At 42.8% G+C, this 24,243-nt stretch overlaps 1 protein-coding gene across 2 annotated transcripts in view; it reads right to left on the bottom strand.

The window, feature by feature from the left end:
• The window catches only part of LOC147685239 (cathelicidin-1-like), a 277,392-nt gene that overhangs the window by 239,133 nt on the left and 14,016 nt on the right, over nt 1–24,243 (bottom strand). For both annotated transcript variants that reach the window (XM_086941141.1, XM_086941140.1), the window contains exon 2: nt 7,579–7,686. In XM_086941141.1, coding sequence (XP_086797267.1) covers nt 7,579–7,686 — 108 coding nt within the window. The remainder of the gene's footprint in view (nt 1–7,578; nt 7,687–24,243) is intronic.

The raw sequence follows: 24,243 nt of genomic DNA, 5'->3' as shown, positions 1-24,243 counted from the left end.
AGCGGTCTTGATCCATGTTAAATGAACAAGAAAGCCTCTCCTTCCCATTCTTTTAAGATGATGATTCAAACATAACAGTTTCACTTGACTTTATAAAAGATTCCAGAGGGAGGGAGGAATCTATGGAGCAACACCAGGGGACATGCAGGGAGAAGTGAAGACAGCAATCCAGAATACCCCTAAATCCTGAGTAGCACTAGAAGCTTGGGAGTGTGATACGTCCATGAGGGCCCCAACCTGGGTACTCCACCTTCTATGTACCTAAGCACTCTCATGGACACTTCACTTACAATAAGCTGAAGAGATGAGGCACAGTTAGGATATTCTACACAGGTTTACCAAAGGTAGCTGGTAGGCGGTCTACCTACCAAGCTTCAGGTATAAAAAGCCTGCACTCCACTATAGGATCTACTTAAAAAATTATTAGTAGCTTTATAACCTGCTCAAGTGCAGGATTGCTGCCTATGTCAAAAGAAGTATCATTTTCGTGGAACCAAACCACCCAATTGTTGTTGTCGAACAAAGTGCAAACATCACATGAAGTATTTTACAGGAGGTTTGTGGCATGGGTAAGCAGCATCATCAACTTACAATTAGGAACATCAGCTCTGAGTATCCAGACTGAATAATGCCTCACTACTAGGTACTTATGCAAACATACCCAGACTTTATAGGTGAGTAATTTTCTCCTGAATAGTTGTGGACTTGAATTTATTGGAGTTGTGATTGGAACACTCGTTAGTACATCACTGAACTTTTATGTTGTTGATTTTAAGCGGCACTTCCTGCAAGCACTGGAAATAAATCTACATTCAGTACTATTCTTAGTTGCACTCTCAGCTATTAAAATTGGATTCATATCATGGCTATGGTGTGGCTGTATGTGGGTCAAGTGCTATTTCTGTTATATAGGTGTCAACTCCAGGTTCAGTTTCACCCCTCTGGCTGCTCACCTCAGAACATCCAAAGAAGATGAGGCATTCCAACCTCTCTTGCGAGGTATGCCAACCTGCATTGCCACACACAGATCTCCAGTGAAAGAACATAGATCTCAAACTCCATTGCTCATAGTTGAATTCAGGGTACCACCCAGCACATCCACCTCAGCACCACAGAGAGCTAATGATTCACTATATGCATATTTGTAAAAAGCTAAAATAATGTAATACCCTAATTTTATACTCAGTGTAATTTTAACTACAGCTACAAGACAGACACAGGCATAAATATTAAGCAATCAGATCAACACATGGAAGCCAGATAACATAATGTTGAAAGGTGAGTTTTGGTCTGAATAAAGCAATATCAAAAGATCTATGTAGCAACAAATGTTTGTGAGGGTTACAGGCTGATCTATCAAACAAATCAACAAACTATTGTTCACATTTGTCGAGGATGATAAGAACCCTTTGGACAATCCAGCCAGTCCCACAGCTTCTATGGAGGTAGTCTCCAAACCAACCACTTAAACAGACTTGAACCCACCAAGCCCCTGAATGATCTGATTTGCAGCTGGGGTTCCCAAGACTCACTACAGTCTTTTTAACCAGTCCAAAAAACTATTGTCCTCTTGACTTTCTTGAACTTTAGGCCTAGTGCCAATATTCACAATCTCGATGAGCTGTTTGAACTCCACCATTGCTTTTACCAAGTCTTTGTGGCACATTTACAATAAAAATGCGAACACAATATGTTATATTTGTTTTAGATATAAATTTGCTTTTGGGATGTTTTAAGTTGAGTATTTTATTTGCTTTTTTAAGGGGGACATTTTGAATGTTCTTCTTCTCTCTCTCTCTTTCTCCTTCCCCATTTTATTTGTGAGCACTAGGTCTGATTCGCTACTCATACATACTCTTCAACTTTATTACACATCCAGCACTTTTACTATGTAACTTTCTGCTCCTGCAGCCAATGTTGGCTTGGGCAATACCATTAGACCTTCCATTTTCTTTGGTACCCTTAAAAGGACCGACATGAGCAGTGAAAATTAAATAAACTTTTTCATCTGCAGTCCAGGAACAACATTCAATATCAACTATGCCCTTTATTGCAGCAGTGGTGATATCTCGATTTGACTGCCACCAGTGGCATATATCACAGAGCGATGTAGCATGCACCCTGAAATGCTGAGAGCCATCGTATGTTCTTGTTTTAACTGCTGTTTTTCTTACCTGTGATTTTTATATTCTGGGAGCACGGGGGTCAACAACATTGGGGGATATTAAATTCAGTACGGCAACTCTCTGGTCTACCGCGGTCGTGTCTGACGACCAATTGAGTGGATAGAGGTAGCCTCACCAGGACCAGACGAGATGTCTTTGGGTGCCATTTTGAACGGGTAGCGCTCTAGGGGTTGACTCTTGGGGCATAAATTCACCGCATGCGCGGATGCGTCGCTGGCGCGCTTGCTCTGTCCATCACCACCCCCTTTTGTACCGCTTAAGGCAAGCCCATCTGCATCCGTCCATGCCTGGACGCTGCCAGCTGCCAGGAAACTCTGCCAGTGTCTATACAGGTATCTAAAAATGCCTCTGCTAACATACTCTAAGGACCTGCTGTTGGAACTAAGGGTCAAGACTCTTGGCATGGGGTGTGAGGGGAATATATCAGTAGAAAGTGGTTCTCACTGTGGTAAATGTTCACAATGTGAGTGGCTTGCGACTCATATTCAGCAAAGAATAGAACCCCTTCACCATTATCCCTCAAGCCATTGAGAATTAAAAGAGCAGAGGATTAGGGAGAGTAAGCAGAAAAAAGTAGAACTAGCCGTCCCCTTTCAGGGCTACTACCTCAATGCTACATCTATCCCTAAGCATGCCGCGGAAATCTGGGACATGTTGGGTGACTTGAAATCAGATATCTGTCTCTTCACCAAGACGTGGCTGCAAAACCATTCCACACCTACCCTGGCGATTGCCTTTCCTGCAGAGTACACAGTAGCAATATTAGACAGATAGGCAAAAGGGGGGAGGAGATCTAGCCATAGCCATGAGCTCTCCCCAGTATATCAATATTGGGGACACGGTTTCCACCTCTAGTATTGAGCTAATGGTATTTCGGCTATAGCCTTTTCAGGGTACTAGGTGGATGGGAGCAGTAGTCTATCATCCCCGGGCAAAAGTAAGAAACTGTTCTGTACATCACTAATGGAAATTCTCGCTCCTTATACCCTGCAAGCAGACAATTTTCTACTTCTAGGGGATTTTAATCATCATTTAGAGGACTTTTCCAATGTAGAGTCCGCATGCTTATTGTCGGCTATGGAGTTGCTAGGCCTTTCTTCTAGAGTACTCAACCCTACACATGTAGCAGGACATACACTGGATACCATTTTTAAGAATATTCATGATTTAACAGTAGAACCTCCCCTAGCATTAAACTGGACTGACCATCTGGCATTAAGATTCTCTTTTAAAAAGCCAGAATTAGGAAGCCAGTCCCAATGCTGAGAAAATCTTTGCAGAGCATGGAGAAAAGTCACACTAACAGCATTCAGTCTGGCTTATATAACTCCTTCATTTAGGAACTGCGCTGAGAGAGACACAGCCTTAGAAAGATCGGAGGCTTCGGTAAGCTAACCCTTAGATACCATTGCTCCGCTTAGAGTAGTGAAAACCCAGGAAAGGGCTGCTCCAGCCCCTTGGTACTCGGAAAGCCTCAAGAAAGAAAAAGCCATGTATATAGGTAGCAAGAGAAAATGGAGGAAAACAAAGCTGGAGGGTGATTAACTTGCCTATAAAACAGCACGTAGAGCCTATTTAAATAGCTGCAACACAGCGAGAAGGGAACATTTAGACCCCCGAATTTCGTAAGCGAAGAGCTCCTCTAAAGAGCCCTTTAAGATCCTCAAGGAGTTCACTAACCCCAGAGCCAACAATCCTTTTCTCCCGTCTAGGCAAAGGCTTTGCGACGAGCTAGCTAATTATTTTAAACAGAAGGTCGACAAAATGTACAGCTCCTTTGGTGCGGTAGAGGGAGCGAAGGGGGTAATCCCACCCAGGGAGGACACCTTACTACCTAGTCTTGACTCTTTTGCAGCTATTACCACAGAGCAAGTAGTGTCCTTACTTGCTCACATGAAATCAGGTTCTCCGTTAGTCCTGGCCCGACTTTTATTATTTTAGAACTTGCCCGGGTCGTGTCTTCATCACTCTCAGAAGACTGTATTATATAATCCCTGGCAACAGCCACGTTTCCTCTTAAATGGAAGAAGGTGCACCTCTGCTGAAGAAAGCACTAGCTGACCCAGCAGACTTGCAAAACTATAGACCGATATATCTTCTCCCATGCTGCTCTAGCATCATGGAGGCATTGATCTATAAACAACTTGCGGGTTATTTGGAGCAAAATAATCTACTTGATCCTTCCCAGTTTGGCTTCCGGGCATGTCATAGCACCAAATCTGCTTTGTCTGAAGTAACTGATACAATAAGGATGTCATTGGATAAGGGGACTCCCTCGATGTTAGTACTTCTTGATCTGTCGGCGGCCTTTGACACCATCTCTCATAGAATCCTTTTGGATAGGCCACGAGAGATTGGTGTCAGAGAAATGGCCTTAAACTGGCTACAAAGCTTTTTGACCAACAGAACACAATGTGTCCAATTGGACACATTTGTGTTGCAGACAACGCTAGTGGACAAGGGAGTCCCTCAAGGGTCCATCTTAAGTCCTACCTTGTTCAAAATCTATGTGGCTCCTCTGGCGACCATTATTAGGTCATGCGGTTTTGAGACTATCTCGTATGCAGATGACACCCAGGTGATAGTCCCTAATGAGACGGATCCCACGGTGACCAGAGCAAAGTTTAAGACCTGTATGGTAAAAATAGCCACATGCATGAATAAGAGCTTTCTTCAGCTTAACTCCAACAAAACGGAGATCCTGTTGTTTGGGAAAGTGGAGGAACTGTAGTCTGCTGACTGGAAGCCTACAGAACTTGGGGAAGCTCCTAGACCAAAAAAGTAGGCGAGCAAACTGGGCATTATAAATCGATGACAAACTCTCAATGGAGAAGCATGTGAAGACGGTCTCCGGCACCTGCTTTGGTATAATGCGGATGCTGAGAAAGATATTTCTGTGGATTCCCCTTGCGGTCAGAAAGGTCCTCATACAGGTGCTTCTAGTCGGCAGACTAGATTATGGAAATTCACTATTAGCAGGATCAAGGGAAGATTTATTATCAAGGTTGCAAGTAGTTCAAAATACAGCAGTGCATCTTGTTCTCAACAAACCGGTATGCACCCTGTCACTACCTCTCTTGCGACAACTGCACTGGCTTCCTATCAGGAAGAGAGCAGTCTTTAAGCTACTGTGTATAGTGTTTAAAGTACTTCAGGGGACTGGCCCTGCCTACCTAACGAAGAAACTAAAACCTTATATCCCTGTGCGTCAATTGAGATCGAGTAATCGGAAACTGCTCTGCACATGGAAAATTAGTAAAGCTAAAATTGGTGGTCATGCATTTTCCCATCTAGCCCCCACCCACTGGAACAGACTGCCAGATGAGATACGAGCCTGTTCAAATCGAGCACAGTTTAAGAAAGAGCTGAAAACCTGGATGTTTTAATGATCACTTTCAATCTGCAATTTGCTACCCAGGCGCCGAGAGATCCCCTTGTGGATGAGGAGTTACGCCATACAAGTGCTAATAATAAAATATGCCTTATTGAAGCTCAAGATGATTCAATAGGCATCACCTGACATCATTTTCTCCCTTTTTGTACTTCTCTTCAACTCTATCTACCTTTTGCATGTGCAGACAATTTCATACACAGGCTCGATATGTGGTTAAACAAGAATTCTACAGTTTAGTTTTAGCCTCAATTTTTCAATTCAAAACTCCAGTTTCACTGCCATAGCCAGGTGTTGCATGCCTCTAATGCTCCATTGCTAATGTTTACAATGTTCAAGAAACAGTTGAGTTTCCACCTCCCAATGTCAGGAAATGTTTATCTCCACTTAGGTAACAGTGGGGATAAACCAAAGTTCGCTTCAAAAACTGCTTGACCCATATTGACAATTGGATGTGTTCCAATCACTTTGAACTAAACGGCAACAAGACAGAGGTCATTTTCTTTGGCAAGGCAGACGAACACTGGTCTAGTGACTGGTTGCCACAAAAGCTGGGCTCGTATCCATCACCCAAAACTGTGGTACGAAATCTCGTAGTGATCATTGACAATCAGTTGTCGATAAAAAGCCATATAAGTCATATAATCGGCATCTGCTATGGTATTTTGCTTAAATTATGCAAAATATTTCAATGGATTCCCATTGAATCCAGGAACCCTCTGGTCCAGGGACTAATCATGAGCTGCATTGATTATGGTAATGCCCTGTTAGCCTCCATAAATGAGGATCTCTACTCTAAGCTTCAAGCCTTGCAAAACATTCCAGAAATACTAGTATTAAATCTCCCAGCAAGAGCTCCATCATTGTCCAATCTGAAGACCCTTCACTGGCTCTCTCTCAAGAAGCTATGTCGCTTCAAAATCCTCTGTCTTGTGCACAGGAGTATATATGGAACTGGACCACATTCTTTGGCTAAGAAACTCAGCTGGTATCAACCTAGCAGGATGCTTAGGTCCAGCACTAAATTTCTTCTTACCCCTCACAGAATTCACCCTACTAGAAACGCTGGTCGATCTTTCTCCTTTCTCGCACCTGCCTTCTGGAACAAACTCGCATTCCATCATCAACCATAAGCTTTTCCGCAAAAAATGAAAAATCTGCTTGTTTGAACACCCATAACTGCTACTTAACTGGCTGTCAGTCCGCACGAAGTCTCCCAGGAGTTCTCGCTAGCGCTAAGCGACCTTATGGTGATATGTGCGCGCAATAAGTTCCTTTGATTTGATTTGATTTGGAAAATCTGCCATAGTATGAGTGTTCTCCATGGAAGACAAAAGGTCTCTCCATGAAAATAGATGTATCCTCTGTGAGAGGAACATTTTTGGGAAAAAGTCCACCCTATTACGGTTGCTGAAATTGCTGTGACAAAATATGAGGACTGCAATTGCACCACCAAAGTGGGATATGTTGTCAGTGCCCACACATTCAATTTCTCTTCCATGCTGAGAGTTTTCCCTAACAGTCAGGGGTTGTCATACTTTCCTTTCCATGAATGACCACGACAGCTTACATGACTGCCTTTCACAAGGTTAACTGTATCAGACATTATAGTCTGTCAGTCAGTACAACTCAGGTAGCTAATCATTATCTTATGTCAAAGGAAAGTTCAAACCTTTACAAGGATAGAGTAATCCATAGTTTGGACTACTCTTTGTAGTACTGTTACTTTGCTGGTGATGTTGATGGGAAATTTGTCATTTTTTAATATGATTTCTATGCTCACATCTTTAGAATAATCTGCCACAGGAATTTAACAAAACCATTTTGTTTAAGCAGTAAGACATTTTATATGCATATGTGCATAACATTTACCGTCTCAAACCCAAGAGGAAACTCTTTGGTGAAGATTTCCCTTAAAAAAACAAAATAATGTACAAAACAATTAAAATGCCTCCCACACAACACCGTTTTGTACATCAGTTTTCAAGAGCTGTTACTTACTCCTGAGTCCTTGAAGTCACATTTGTCCTTGCCTTGGTTGTCCATCTGATTGACACACACTGTCTCTTTAATGGTGAACCGCAGCTGCTCAGGACTAACAAGCCTTTCCTGCAATAACATAGAATGTGAGAACTTGACTAAAAGACATAACATTTCCACTTTTACAAAAGAGACCTTATTTACAATTCATCAAATTCATTTTACACCCGCTGTTATGGGGAGTTCAACTTATTTGCCAAAGTTGGAAGATTTCCCATATTAAGTCCTCCACTCCACTCCAGTGCCATGAAACCGTTTGGTGTACGTGCGCTTTACAAGTTTTTTTAATAAAACATGACATAACACTATAGAAGCAGAGTTTTTCCACACGTGTCTATATCCTACTTGAGAAATTCCACTTTTGCTGGGAATCATTGGGTGGGAAATCAACTAGTGGCATGCAATATTAGCTAAATATCCTGAAAATGTGTCCCCATTTAAGGATTCACAGTCAGTGCTACATTTCGTCTGCCAAATGTACCCTGGGGGGAGGGCTTCCTGCATGATTGGGACACCATATTTCTCTTTCCATCAATGCCTGTCACCATTTCCATGGCAGCCTTTCACAAATGTACAAGCAACAACTCCTCCATTAGGGCGGAGGAGCATTGCCCCACTGCTGAGAGCCAGCAAATTCCAGCATGAAAACTAAAATCATGAAACAATGTTATTATCATTTTATTTTTCATCTTGGAGGCTGCCAGCTGGGCCTACTGAGCGTCTGAGCCTGTTAGGGGGGGTGGCCATCCTGACAGACAGCAGCTGCAGCAAAAGTATACATGCCGGTTTGGCTGGCTGTCTAAAGACGGCTAAAATGACATGCGCACATAGATCTCTCCAACCCTAACTGTGCTGCACAGCCAGGTGTGAGGACAAAACAAGCATCCTCAGACCAATCCTGGCAGTTCTCTCATCCTGGATAATACTATTACCAGCATAAGAGCAGCTTCTGGATTGGCGTAGCTAAGTCTGGGAGTCTGTGGACCCCATTGGACTGCCTCGACAGAAGCAGAAGAGCACTGAGGGGGCGGCTGCCAGCAGGTAGGTAATGTTTAATTTTTATTCTCACCTGTGCTGCCCCATAATCGTAATCATACGTTCTAATTCCAAGTTTTAAATTCCTGGTCATCTTGTCTCTTGTACATTGCACTTAGGGGGTGCACCCAAATCCCCACTGCAATTCATGCTGCAAGCCGACCTCATCCCAGTTGCCGGGGCCATTTTGTTATACAGGGACATGGTTTCCCTCTTCCATACTATTTTTAAAGCCTCCAGAAATGAGAGTTCACCTTTACTCGGGTCATGGGGACGAGCTCCTTTCCACTGGCCTCCAGACGAGACTATTTGGGCACAGGGACTGTTCCCCACCGTATTGTTCCTCAACTCAGCTTCACCACACAGATACTTTTATGCCACAGCACGTGCTTTTAGGACTGGAAAGGATTCTTTCATGAGGGGCTGAATATTTCATGCACTGGGAGGGCGAATCTGGAATCATTGACAGAGCATGGGGTTCATCCCAGTTTCTTTTTTCTCTTTTTATTGTAAGGATTTCTGCAAAGCAGGCAACATATAAATATATTAAATTGTAAATTACGTCTCCTCGCGGGTTCCTGCTTTTGATTTTTTACAGTGCTCATAATGGCTTGCAAAGCAGAGTAATTTGACTTTGATGCGTCCCAGGGATTTAATAGGCAGCCATGTATGGCTGCAAGTTTGGATGTTTTGGTTATTTTTGTTGCATTTGCTGAGAGTTCCATTTCTAGAAAACACAATTAAAGAACCGATAAGATAGCACAGCGGGTTGGGTGCACACTGCACTAAACTCGTTGTAATCTGCAGATCACGGGTGCAGGTGCTCAACACTTTATCATGTCTGCTGTCAAGATCCATGAGTAAAATGCAGATAACAAGTTTCAATTTCCAAAGATGTTTTAGGGTTGTAAATAAACTGCGCTGACACCTGACTGTATGTCTTGTGGCTATTTAAGTAACTTTTCCTCCTCCCAAAGACAATGAAGTGGTCCCATCGAGTCGGGTAATAATTTTAATAAAAGCTGAGCCACCCAGTCCCTTAAACACTTGAACAAAATCAGTAATAATTACAGGGATAGGCCTAATTGGACTCCAAAAGGTTTAGTATTAGCATAGGTCTGAACAACTTCCATTTTGCAGTTAGGCAGCTTAAGTAAATTTAACTTAAAAATGGTTCCCATGACAACATTTTGGGTCTGATTTCGAATTTGCAGTGCCAGAGCGAGACCGACATGCCGCTGCCCCGCTCCCATACTGCCAAACCTGCGTTCACACCACCGACCAGATTACGCCTTTTTTTTGTCACTGGCGGACTGTTCTTTGTAGGTCAAATGGAGGTGCATATGGAATAGGCAAATCAAAGGAATGTCAATGGCAGTACCTGCATGGCCTGGACTGGTGCCGTCCATGCTGTGAAGGCACTGGGGTGCAGGCATACAGGGGAGCATGACATGTGCCCCCTTGCATGCACCCCATGGCCCTGAGGCTTTGTTTCTTCTCTGCCACAATTTTCATGGAGCATGAACCACCTTGAAAACCGTGGTAGAAAGGAAACTCGTAATATACTTAGCGGGACCGCTGCAGTTACACCAAGCATATTGCGGCCTCAAGAACACCGCACCACAGCCAGCCAACCTCTGATCCATGGCGGTTGTGAAAGTGCAATGGCAGTCCAACTGCCCTAGTTGTATTAGGCGATCAGACTGCTGGTGGGGCAGCGGCTGGACCGCCACGCCACTGTGAGTCTGGCAGTCCATGGACAGCCAGACTCATTATCAGGCCCCATTTGTTTCTTATGAAACTAAGAATAACTCTGCTTTCAGTTCTGTGTGCAAAAGGCCGCACCTCAGCCTTGTGTGAACACCTTGTTTCCAAAGCACCCATTACTCCTATCAAAAAATGAATGGCAAAAATCGACCAAAATAAGATTTTACATTCTATGCTTTTAATGTGCCAAATTGTTTGCGCTTCAAAGTGATGGTCTTTTAAGTGCCACAAACCGGTTTTCACATTGTGTCTAATTAATTGCCATAGGTGACTATTTCGATCTTACACCTACAGAACTTACTGGTATCTCAGTTATACATGTTTTGAAAACCATTTGGGTACCCAATGGAAGACTATCCCTGAAACCCTGGAAAATGTGCAAAGCGCACAGCGATGCTGCTGTCTGTAGTTTAGTAATTACGCTGTCCAGTTTCATCTCTATACGCATCCAAAGTGCCAAAATGGCAACATGTTGGGACTCCGTAAGTAGAAGTGAGACTTTTTAAACATGAACTGATAAACGTTCCTGACCCCTTCCTGATTACAATGCTATTGGTGAACTAAGAGGCAAATCAGGGTTCATGTATACCCTAAATGCAGACCAGATTCTTATGATCCATGGATTACATTTGCATCATTTTACATACATTGTGGAGGAGTGTGGGTCAGTGGAGGAGTGTGGCTCACTGATTAGAGCAGCAGTCCCTGATGCAGAGGTCTGGCCCGGGACCAGGGTTCAATTCCTGACGCGGCAGGGTCCTGAGCCCAAAAATGTCCACGGACTCGATAATTCTCGCCTCGGTGCCTATTCTAATCATGGGGTCCCACGCTGCAACTCTGGGCAATAGCTTGCTTAATCTCCACTACGGCGGCCCACCCGCTGCGGGATGCCTGGCTTTCACCTTGGGGATGCACAGTAGGGGTTATCTCACAGGGAAAAAGCCAGGACGGGTTCCCAAGGCAAGCTCCTTGATGCCTTTGGGTGATACGTGAGCTATATAAGTCGCAATACATTTACATTTACACCCAAACCCCCTCTCATACACCTCCAGCTCGCTCACTCACCAAAACTGGTTAACCAATCGGACGGTTCACCTCTTTCAAATTTTAACAGCCGCAGGCATAGGGGTGGACTATCCACTCTAATTCTCCACCATGTCTGGCAACATTTGCCCTGAACCTTGGCAGAGGCAGTCTGCCACTGGCCTGTGTGTGACATGCAGTACAGTAAAGAGGATAGGTGCATCACCAGAGATGAAGTGGACAATGTGCTGATTTTAGGCAGATTTTCTGTTACCCCTTTCCTCAAACTCAGTTATTTTATTCCAGATAATTTCACACCATTCATATTGCACAATGTAGAGGAAAGAATCATTATTTTTATGCATTTCAAGTTATTGTAGCAGCCATATTGAGGGTGCATTTTAACAAATAATGATAAACCTCTCAGCTAGCAATACTTTCGCATGCAAATATAAGGTAGGTGAAAATGTATGTTGTCTGCACGATATCGATTCGATGAAATATTTGTTCATGATCTGCTTGTTTGAGTCTCCTTGTAATGTTTAAAAAAGGCTAATTTATAAATTTAGCTTTCAGAAAGTATTGTAAGATGTTGAGTCTCAATAACTCATGATTTCACCATACCTTGTGTTCTATGCGGTACACAGTCAAAATATCGAGTTGTAAATATCGACCTATCAAAATATAGTGTTAGAAATTTCGAAGGTATAGAATATCGATGTCAAGAATATCGTTGGACAGATTATCGACCCTAAGGTAAGTAATATCGAAATTATTTATATCGATGTAAGTAATATCGAAGTTAGTAATATCGATAGCATATATATCGATGTTACTAATTTTGATGATACTAATATCGATATTTGTATGATTTTTTTGTTTTTTATTATGTATGTGTTATATGTGTTAGTTAAGTATTTAAAAAAATAATATTATATGTGTATTAATTTTATATATTAATACATTTATTTTTAAGCAAATTATATGTTTTAGTACCGGAGCGGGTAGTGGGTTTATAGGGAAATAGGGTGGGAAGTAATTTAATTATGTTTAATTAATTATTATTTAGTAGGAGTTATAAAATAATTTTAATTAATTGATAATTAATTTTAATTAATTGGAAAATAATTTTAATTAATAGATAAATATGTTCTGTAGCAGGTTGTGAGTTTATAGGGGAATAGGGTGGGAAGTAATTTAATTATGTTTAAATAATTATTAATTAGTAGGAGTTATAAATTAATTTTTCTTAATTGCTAATTATTTTAATTAATTGGAAATTAATTTTAATTAATTAATTAATTGATAAATATGTTTTGTAGCGGGTTGTGGGTTTATAGGGGAATGGGGTGGGAAGTAATTTAATCATGTTTAATTATTTATTCATTAGTTGTAATTATAAAATAATTTGAAATATTTGCTAATTAATTTTAATTAATTGATTAATTGATAAATATGTTTTGTAGCGGGTTGTGGGTTTATAGGGGAATAGGGTGGGAAGTAATTTAATTATGTTTAATTATTTATTAATTAGTTGGAATTATAAACTAATTTGAAATAATTGCTAATTAATTTAAATTAATTGGTTAATAATTTAAATTAATTGGTAAATAATTTTAATTAATTCATAAATAGATACATGTGTTCTGTTGCGGGTAGTGGGTTAATAGGGGAATATGGTGGGAAGTAATTTAAATGTAATTAAGTAATAATGTATTTAAATTAATTGTTTTGTTAATTATATAATTGATCATTAATTATGAATTGGTCATTAAATAATATACATTGGTATTTTTTAATATTTAATTTGGGCTAAATATATTTTGATAATCATGTCTTTAATAATTATGTATAGGTATTGTGTATGGTTTATATTTATGTAATAGTTTAAATTTTAATTACTTAAAAAAGCTTTAATTTATAAGTATGTTATTTTAACCCCTACGCTTCTCCAACACTTTCCCTACTGTTGCACTCTCTGGAGTGGGAATAGTCATTTTTACCCCTACGCTATCCAACGCTTTCCCTACTGTTGCACTTTCTGGAGTGGGAATAGTAAATTGTTACCCCTACGCTATTCAACACTTTCCCTACTGTTGCATTATCTGGAGTGGGAATAGTAATTTTTACTCCTACGCTATCCAACGCTTTCCCTACTGTTGCACTCTCTGGAGTGGGAAAAGTAATTTTTACTCCTACACTATCCAACGCTTTCCCTACTGTTGCACTCTCTGGAGTGGGAATAGTAATTTGTACCCCTACGCTATCCAACACTTTCCCTACTGTTGCACTCTCTGGAGTGGGAATAGTAATTTTTACCCCTACGCTATCCAACGCTTTCCCTACTGTTGCACTCTCTGGAGTGGGAATAGTAAATTGTTACCTCTACGCTATCCAACACTTTCCCTACTGTTGCACTCTCTGGAGTGGGAATAGTAATTTTTACCCCTACGCTATCCAACGCTTTCCCTACTGTTGCACTCTCTGGAGTGGGAATAGTAAATTGTTACCCCTACGCTATCCAACACTTTCCCGACTGTTGCACTCCCTGGAGTGGGAATAGTAATTTTTACTCCTACGCTATCCAACGCTTTCCCTATTGTTGCACTCTCTGGAGTGGGAATAGTAATTTTTACTCCTATGCTATCCAACGCTTTCCCTACTGTTGCACTCCCTGGAGTGGGAATAGTAATTTTTACCCCTACGCTATCCAACACTTTCCCTACTGTTGCACTCTCTGGAGATGGAATAGTAATTGTTACCCCTACGCTATCCAACACTTTCCCTACTGTTGCACTCTCTGGAGTGGGAATAGTAATTTTTACTCCTACGCTATCCAATGCTTTCCCTACTGTAGCACTCTCTGGAGTGGGAATAGTAATTTTTACTCCTACTCTATCCAACGCTTTCCCTACTGCTGCACTCTCTGGAGTGGGAATAGTAATTTTTACCCCTACGCTATCCAACGCTTTCCCTACTGTTGCGCTCTCTGGAGTGGGAATAGTAATTTTTACCCCTACGCTATCCAACGCTTTCCCTACTGTTGCACTCTCTGGAGTGGGAATAGTAATTTGTACCCCTACGCTATCCAACGCTTTCCCTACTATTGCACTCTCTGGAGTTGGAATAGTAATTTTTACCTCTACGCTATCCAACACTTTCCCTACTGTTGCACTCTCTGGAGTGGGAATAGTAATTTTTACCCCTACGCTATCCAACGCTTTCCCTACTGTTGCACTCTCTGGAGTGGGAATAGTAAATTGTTACCCCTACGCTATCCAACACTTTCCCGACTGTTGCACTCCCTGGAGTGGGAATAGTAATTTTTACTCCTACGCTATCCAACGCTTTCCCTATTGTTGCACTCTCTGGAGTGGGAATAGTAATTTTTACTCCTATGCTATCCAACGCTTTCCCTACTGTTGCACTCCCTGGAGTGGGAATAGTAATTTTTACCCCTACGCTATCCAACACTTTCCCTACTGTTGCACTCTCTGGAGATGGAATAGTAATTGTTACCCCTACGCTATCCAACACTTTCCCTACTGTTGCACTCTCTGGAGTGGGAATAGTAATTTTTACTCCTACGCTATCCAATGCTTTCCCTACTGTAGCACTCTCTGGAGTGGGAATAGTAATTTTTACTCCTACTCTATCCAACGCTTTCCCTACTGCTGCACTCTCTGGAGTGGGAATAGTAATTTTTACCCCTACGCTATCCAACGCTTTCCCTACTGTTGCGCTCTCTGGAGTGGGAATAGTAATTTTTACCCCTACGCTATCCAACGCTTTCCCTACTGTTGCACTCTCTGGAGTGGGAATAGTCATTTTTACCCCTACGCTATCCAACGCTTTCCCTACTGTTGCACTCTCTGGAGTGGGAATACTAATTTTTACTCCTACGCTATCCAACGCTTTCCCTACTGTTGCACTGTCAGGAGTGGGAATAGTAATTATTACCCTTACGCTATCCAACGTTTTAAATAATTAATGTTATAAATATTAAAAGAATATTTAATTATTTATATTTTTTACATTTTATTTATGTTATTGTTTTATGTTTGTAAATATATTAGTAAATTAGAATATATTTTATTAAATTATAAATTAATAAAATAATTATCACTATTTATTGTTCAGTGCATATATATTATATATTTACTGTATTTATTTAATTAATGTATTATTATTAAATATGCATTATTTATTAATTTTAAACATTATTAGATACTTTTAACTATGTACATTTTATTTATTAGTGTTATTTACTTTATTTTACATTTATATATTTTTTAAAAACCCGATATTTTTAACATCGATATTTTTAACATCTATATTATTTTTTCGATATTTTTGTACTTACCATGTTGTAGATAGGATGTCGATATTCTTGCCCTCGATATTTTTGACTCGATATTCCTGTAGGTCGATATTTTGGAGGTCGATATTTTGTCAGTGATCCGTTCTACGCATGTCAGTGAGGAAGCAATAACAGATCCACTTTAAAAATCGTAGCTTTTAAGAATACCATGTTGGCCTAATGCACTCCTTCTTCCAGAAGTTGTAAAAGTTGTGCCTGTCACCTAGTTCCTGTTGACCACGGTACCTGTTGCCCTTGCCGCCAGGTTCCAGCGTCTCCTCCCATCATGTCCACATTTGCCACATCATGCCACTGAATTGTTCTACCGGCTGCTCTATTCTGATTTTTACTCCCTCTCCACCGTAATTTCTACCATGTCTTTGTGTCATCCCTTCCTCACAAGGCTCCTCATCATTTCTTATTTATTTCCTTTCACATCCCTGCTGAATTCTTTAACGACTATCTGTACTCCTTTGTTCCCAGCCAATTTTCCCACCCCCTTTTTTTTATCTTCTGCAAATACCATTGTGGTGCGGAAATAGTGTGAAGAATCACAAAGCCCATGGTAAATACCAAATCTTGCCCCATGAACATCTAAAAAAAGGAAGTATTTGTTGGACCCGGCCTTTTAGGCAGGTTCACCCGAGACTTTTTGTTTTTTCTTAGCCTGTTTCTGGAACCTGGTGGTGGTGATTTTAGGCCTCTGCGCACTTTTTCACTGTGGTACAGTGTAAAGTGCTTGAGCTCTCTGTGTATGTGTGGTGAGTGACCTGCCCTCCCATAGGAATGAATGGGGAATATGTATGCCCATGGTAGTTCCTGGTGTGTGGGGAGTGCAGGGGCGAATTTGGTATGAGAGAACTCGTGAGACTGAATGCTGCAAAATGGTATATGCGGCATGAGTGTGTCTAGTCAAGAAGTGCCACTTTTAGAAGTTGGCATATTTGTGTAATTTGTGTCTGGCGTGTGATTGGCTGGTGAGCCTGGTCCAGGAGTGCCTGGGCCTGCTTGTGGATTGACTCTCTGGTTTGAGGGTGACAGGGGCTGGAGAGCCCAGGAGGTTGTTTGAGTCAGCCCATGGATGAAAGGCAGCATCTGCTGCCAGGGAAGTGGGAGGAGATGGCACCTGATAGTGAAGGGCTGTGCCTGCCTGACCACAATGCTGGCTCCACCCCCCGCTGGGCGACTGTCACCTCTGTCCCTGATACTGACAGGACTTCCCTATAACCAGTTCTAGCTGGTTCTCACACTGCCTACACAAAGACTTCAAAGACTTTTCTGTGTATAAGAAGCGGCTGTGTCCCCTTCCAAAATGTTCTTATTTCTAACTTGAATCTGCCAGGGGCATGCTGCTGCTGGGGCTCAGGGGAATCCCTGAGCCCTGCCCAGCCCCTGGACTCCTGATGGACTTTCCCTGCTGGGAGCTGTGTTACTCCATCTTTATTCTGCCAGGACTGCTAAGGACTTTGCTGCATCTCCTGGAAGACTTTACTGGACTTGGATGTCCTTATAGCGCTGGGGGCGCTGTAGGTTGATTCTCAGCGCTGATAGCGCTTTATTTTTAATCCTGGGCTTGAGGGCAAGTGTTCTTGCCCCTTTAGCCCTTTGGAGCTCTTTATCTTGCCCAAGCGCTTAGTAGCGCTTTTATTTTCATATTTATTGAAGGCCGGTGCCCACCCGGCATTGCCCCGTGTGCTCACCGCCGCGGCCTGGGGTCCTGAAAATGACCAGGAGCCGAGGAGATGAAAACGAAGAGGCCGTGACCTGATTGGTCCCTCGCCGACAGGAGCCGCGCTCTGATTGGCCGTTGCAGGAGGCCTGTCCCCGAGAGCTGCGCTCTGATTGGCAGCCTGGCCCGCAGAAGCTGGGACGGCAGGAGGGGCTCGTCCGTGGAGCCGCGACCTCATTGGTTCATCCCAAGGAAGTGTGGTTCCTGCTTCGATGCCGGTCTCCCGTGTGGAGAGGGAGACCGGGAATGCAGCTTCGAGCGAGGGAGACCGGAAGCGGAAGGATGGGCGGTTGCGGGGCTCCCGTGTGCTGAGGGAACCCCGAGTGAGGAGAGCCGCCGGCTGCCAGACCCGGTGAGTGTTGCAGAGAAGGAGGGGAGGTGCGTCGGGGCACATTGCCGGTGCCCGCCCTCCCCTCCAGTGCGAGCGCCTGGGTGCTTAGAGGCCGTGGAGCTTCCGTGGCTGCCGAGTCCCCCGAGGGGGACTCCTCCTATTGTTTTGGAGCCTGAGAGGCTCGAGGTCCAGTTCCTAGTTGTTGGAGCCCAGCGAGGCTCGCGTGGCCGCATTTGTTAAGAGCCCTGAGAGGCTCACGGCTCATGTCTGTTTTGCAAGCCCAGAGAGGCTCGTGGGGCCATCGTTGTTGTATTTGGAGCCCAGCAAGGCTCAGGGGGCATATTTGTTCAGAGCCTGTGTGGCTCCAGCATTTGGCCGCAGTATGAGGTCAGAGCCTGTGTGGCTCCAACGATTGAGCGCAGCTCTGCATCTGAGGGCTAGTGAGAGCCCTGCCGCAGTTCTGCATTCCAGGCTAGTGAGAGCCCTGCCGCAGTTCTGCCTCCCAGCTGCCCAGCAATTAGTTGGCAGCTGCACCGTGTAGGCGCAAGATGGAGAGTGAGTCCTTGAGATTGAAAGAGGTGGCACAGTGGTGCCAGGCCTGCTACAGCTGCGCAGCACTTAGTGCCAGCTGCAACGTTTAGGCCCTTGTGATTGTTTCCAGGTGCCCAGCAAGTAGTGGGCACCTGCACCGTTTAGGTTTTGCGCCAGTGGCGCACCCATGACTGGCGCTGCATGGCAGCGCGCCCTGACATTCTGGACACAGGGCTCTTAGTCCCTTTATTAGATGGGGGCTGGTATGTGATTTCTGCGCAATGTGATTTCTATGTTTTTAATAGTAATTGCCTACTGTGTGTTTTTGCGCTATTGAGTTATGTTGGGGCACTTCTGAATGTTTTTAGGCATCATGTGTCTTCCTTTTCCCTGCGCTGCACCTCTGAATGTTTTAGGCATCATGTGTCTTCTTGCGCTGCACCTCTGAATGTATTTTTATTGCATCATGTGCTTTTTTCTGAACACCGCTGAATGTGTAGGTTTATGCATCATGTGTTTCCCTTGTCTTACACCTCTGAATGTATTTTTAGGCATCATGTGTCTTTCTTTCCCTGCGCTGCACCTCTGAATGTTTTGTCTTGCACCTCTGAATGTATTTTTAGGCATCATGTGTCTTCTTGCGCTTAACACCGCTAAATGTGTAGGTTTATGCATCATGTGTTTCTCTTTACTACTCCTCTGAATGTATATCTATGCATCATGGGTAATGTGTTCTTTCCTAGACCCCTAAACGCTGTGTGGTACTTAGGTGGTTTTCCTTACACCTCTGAATGTTTTAGGCATCATGTTTTTGTCCTTTATTACTCCTCTGAATGTGTTTCATGCATCATGGGTAATGTGTTCTTGTTTATACCCCTAAATGTATTTTATTCTTAGGTGGTAATTCTTTTAGTACAGGTGGTCCTAGCGAGGTCCTGGTACCTGTTCCCAGTAGTTACTGGATGTGATTTATAACTGTTACTTTGTGCTACAGTGATTTTATATTCTTTTATTCTAATTTCTGACAGTATTTCATTTCTACTAAGTGCTGATTCGGACAGTGGCCCATGTGGCCCTGTCTTGTGAATAATCCCTTGTAAATATTGCCTGTGCCAGTTGGCACAATGTACATGTGTGATTCTATCTGATATGTTTTGACAATACAACAGTTATTTTATAATAACCTTGTGTGGAGTTCCTTTTGTGGTGTGCCTAGTATGTTGTTGCTGTTGTGTGCTGGCGCAAATGCTTTACACATTGCCTCCGAGTTTAGCCTTACTGCTTCTGTCAAGCTACCAAGGGGGTGAGCAGGGGTTATCTTGGCGTGTGACTTCCTTGCCCTGACTAGAATGGTGGTTTCTGCCTGCCTTTGGCGTCAGCCTTAGCCTACCAGAAATAGCCAGTTCTAACAGTATTGTTGAGCCATTTGCAATAAGTTTGCAAGACCTTTATGTTGCTATTTAGCCTCCACTGTCTACTCTTTGAAGATATAATCAACTTCAATATGGCTTGTGTCATTCGCAAAGCCATCGATATGTGTCAAGGGCAAGCTACACCTTAGGTTTGTGCTTTGTTTAGTATTTTGCATTGTACTTTTCTAAGACAGTGAATCAGCTCTTCTGTTGGCCTGGCACCAAGACTCTGGAACCAGTTTACAGAGATCGCAGACTCAAGCAAAACTTTGCCCTTTAGGAAACTCTTGGTCTGGTTTTGAGTTTGGTATACAGGGTACTCTGCCCCCAAAACCCTGAATGCTCCTGCCTCATTTAGAGAATGGTGGACCATAAGTATTCTGTTGATGTAGCCTTTGTACTTCCTCCGATGGCCCAATGGAACAGAAAAGTTGGAAGGATATTAGGATATTACACATTCTGCCCTATTTAGATTGGATGATGTTATGCCTTTATGTTCCTGTTCATCGCTGGCGGGAAAAACCTAGCAGTGAGGGACAGAAAAAAAGATGAAATTACCCCCACACCATGGCAACACACAAAAAAACTCCTAGGGTGTGGGGAGAGTGGGGGCATTGGTCCCAATTTCGGAGTTTGCTTTTGAAAAACAAACACAACTTTAGAAAGATTTGACGGGCAAGTCGATGGTACCATTTACCAAACTTTTCCTACACTGACAGTAGGCACCATGACGGTGGTTCATGTCTCAGTGTAGAGAGTGGTCTGCCTGACTGTCTGACAACTTTACATATGACAAGAGGTGATCCCTCAGGATGGCTGGGGTATTGCACTCTGCTATCCCGATGGAATAAACTTTATCCACCAACCTGTAAAGCAGGCCTTCTGGTTCTTCCACCCCTACAATTTGCTTAAGGTTGCTTTCTTGATGCATTGTTCGACATTTTTTTGAGCCACTCCATTGCCTTGGTGCTTTAAAAATACAATAGATAAATATATATACAAATGAATAAATAAATAATTAAAATAATGTATGTATGTGCTAGAAGTAATGAAACTGATTGCTCCAGCTGTTATCACAGATAATGCAAGTTTCACCCAGGTTTAGTTGAGAGTCTTTATTTTGTATGCCTGCTGTCGCTTGGCTCCTAATGCTATTTTATATTCCAGCGTTTACGTTAGGTGTCCTATGGATCCATTTAGTTTATATTGCTGTCAAAGGGCCACAATAAACGCAATAGGAGAAAGCAGTAGCAAAATGCTGTGACATGATCCTGGGATTGTTCAATTGTTTCCCTTCTTCTGGAGGAAGACTGTTTGCCTGTTAAAGAAATTACACATGTTCCTGTTGTCCAAGAAAACGTCAGTACTCTACATTCTGTTTCATCTCTGTAACTGGTACTCTGGCTAAATAAATGCTGCAGTCAGCCAGGGATCTACAGCTTCAGATGTGAGAAGAGCTCCCTAAGGCAAGTGTAAGTTTCAACACACTACGTGGCAGTTCTTAGGAATGAGATCATGAGAAACAGTGGAACTCCCAAAAATCATCGTTTAATTGCACATAGACAGGGACCCCAGCACTATGGACGGAATTTTAATTTTGCTGGAGAAATTTCAGTAATTACACATTATTTACTTTGGTAGAAATAATGTAAAACACCTAATATTACATGTTATTCTGCAACATGAAGCTTTGGCATTTGGTGCTATTTTTTTAGCATAAAATGCGTCTTTCACTTGTGATGCAAACAACAGCTGCTCCCACAATCAATGGGATTTTTTCCAGACTAAATCACAATTACGCTATTGTCATACTGGGCATTTCTCAAAATAATCGTAAAACAAAATGCCAGAAATTACGCAAATTTACGCCAGCAGAATTTAATTTCAGCCTGGCCTAGTCCCAGCCCTGTACAACTTATCCGCCCGAAGGCTGATTACATTTCTTTAAAATGAACATTAAAGTGCCCTGATCGAAAGAAGCCACAGAATTCATTGTGAGAAGCAGTAAACTAAACCTCTTGATTAAGGCCATCGGTTTGAAGGAGACTAAGCTCCACCGGTCCTCAGGCCAACCCATTGCTGCACTCTTCCTCCATTTGCATCTTGCCAAATACTATGGTTCATATACTACCTCCCACCACCCAGAGATCATAATTTAAGGGCAGATTTCGGCCCCTATGGATTTTTCTCCTTGTGCACATCTAAGACCTGATGAGTCTCTCTCTCCAGGGTATATGTCCCTCTAGCAGATATCTTTCATGGGACACATCTACCCTACATCTCTTGCTCCCTCTTGCCCTGCAGGATCGCGCTCCCAAGCCATTTCTCACCACTGGCAAATCACTCACTCAAGGCACTTCAGTCACTGATATATTACTTTAATGCCTCCCATCCCTTCCGAGCTCTCTGATAGGGCAAAACTCACCACAGCACATATTGTGTCTTGGTACCATCTCACCCGTTCTCATCATGTATGACAAAGACTACTTTGACCCTTTCCTCCTCCACCTGTATTTCACAAACGCCCTGATTACCCTAAAATCTTTTATCTCACTTTTGCCTCCATTATACATCACCTCCCTTGCAGTGGAGAAGTGTTGCTCAATGGTTAGAGCGGCAGACCCCTGATGCAGAGGTCTGGCCTGGGACCAGGGTTCAATTCCCGCATCGGTGGCTCTTGGACTCAATCTCCCTAGACCTGATAATTCTCGCCTCGGTGACTAGTCTAATCATGGGTCTCACTCTGTGACTCTGAGCAATAGCTTTCTTAATCTCCACAATGGCCCCAGCAGCGCTTGGATTACCTGGCTTCACCTTGGGGGTGCCCAGGAGTGGACATCTCACAGAAAAGCCAGGAAGGGTTCCATAGCGGTATGAATACAGCACTACGAGACCTCAGGGCAGAAGTGTGCTATATAAAATACAAACACATTTACATCTTCTGAACTCCCTTCACCCATCTTTCCAAATGCCTCTGTTTTTTAAGTCACACTCTTTCAAAGAGAAGCTTAACACTCTTCTGTTTTCTAATTAAATGCCCTTCTTCTCCAGAGGCTTCAGTGGTGCCATAAGACCCTCAACAAACCGACCAACCTGTCCTCAACCATGGTTATATTCCACCTGTTTTCATTCTTTTCTCACACACTCCTACCCGTCCTACTCTTGTACGTACCACAAGCCTATGTACCACAGAAGCATAGCCAATGTGTACACCAGGGTACACGAATGTTTCTAGGCATATTTCTGCTTACACAAAACAGTTTGTCACTATCCAAAAGCCAAGCGATCAGCGTTATCAACCCTTACTTAAATCCAGTACAGCAAAATGACTGTGGGAGACACTGACCAAAAATCTTTCCGCTCTTCCCTGTTTCGTCCACAGATTTACGTAGCATGCTCCACAGTGCTTTACTCCCCTGTGCAATTGAAGAGTTTATTGAAACCTACAGCTGTTAATTTAGCAGTCGACTAGTGTTCTCATCAGGCCAATCCGGTTTTACACACCTAGGGCCGGCGGTAGCGCCCAGTGCAAGAACCATTATTAGTGCCCCCACACCTCATGACCGCCTCCTCAGATTCTCCTACTACCACCAGGCATAAGTGCCCCTCATTTCTCCTATCATAAGGTATTGCTAAACACAGTGCCCCCCACGAGGTTGGCACTCCCTCCCCAGGTCAGCGCCCAGTGCTGCCACACTAGTTGCTCTGCCCTTAAGCCGCCCCTACACACACGCATCAAAGGCACTTAGTAGTAATAGTTAGTACCTCTTTTGTTTACAGTGTATGGCAGGGCTTCCCTGGAAGTAAATCGGGTTCTGTTTTTCCAGAAAAATAGCATTTTAGGGAATGAAGCTGGGAAGGTACTGGGTAGGAAGAGAAAATCTCAGAGGGTGAACAGTCCAACGACAGTCTCAAACAACTGTCAGGCAGTTCTCATCAGTCTCAACCAATCATCAGTACTTTTATATAACAAACATTTGCAATGCAATCAGTCTCACCTTTGGGACCTTATATGTATGTATGCAGCACATTAGCATGGGTGCTGAAACAACTACTGTTCTTTAACTTGGAGGAAAAGTGAGCACCAAACTGCGTGACATGCCAGGTATGGGAACACATGGAGAGAAATATTGCCTTTCAGCGTGAAATGGTATAGTCCAAGGCTATGTTTTTAATATAAAATCAGGGCCTTCGGTAAACATATCACTGAAAATACAAGATTTGAAAAAAATATTGTCTAAGGGTGCCCTCGTAAAGACAATTTCTATGGACTGGAATCTAGAAAATGCTAAAGTGATTCTGATATTATACTGACCTCTGATTGTCACTTTCTATGAAGAGGGTTAAATAGAGCCAGTTGCCAGAAAAATTAAAAAAGAATGTCCATCAGCAGAAATCAGTTCTGGTATTTTAGTGACCTCTGCTGGTACTTTTCTAT

Source organism: Lissotriton vulgaris, chromosome 10 (genome assembly GCF_964263255.1).
Source record: "Lissotriton vulgaris chromosome 10, aLisVul1.2, whole genome shotgun sequence".
NCBI classification, from domain to species: Eukaryota; Metazoa; Chordata; class Amphibia; order Caudata; family Salamandridae; genus Lissotriton; species Lissotriton vulgaris.
This window is presented reverse-complemented; position numbering and strand designations above follow the sequence as displayed.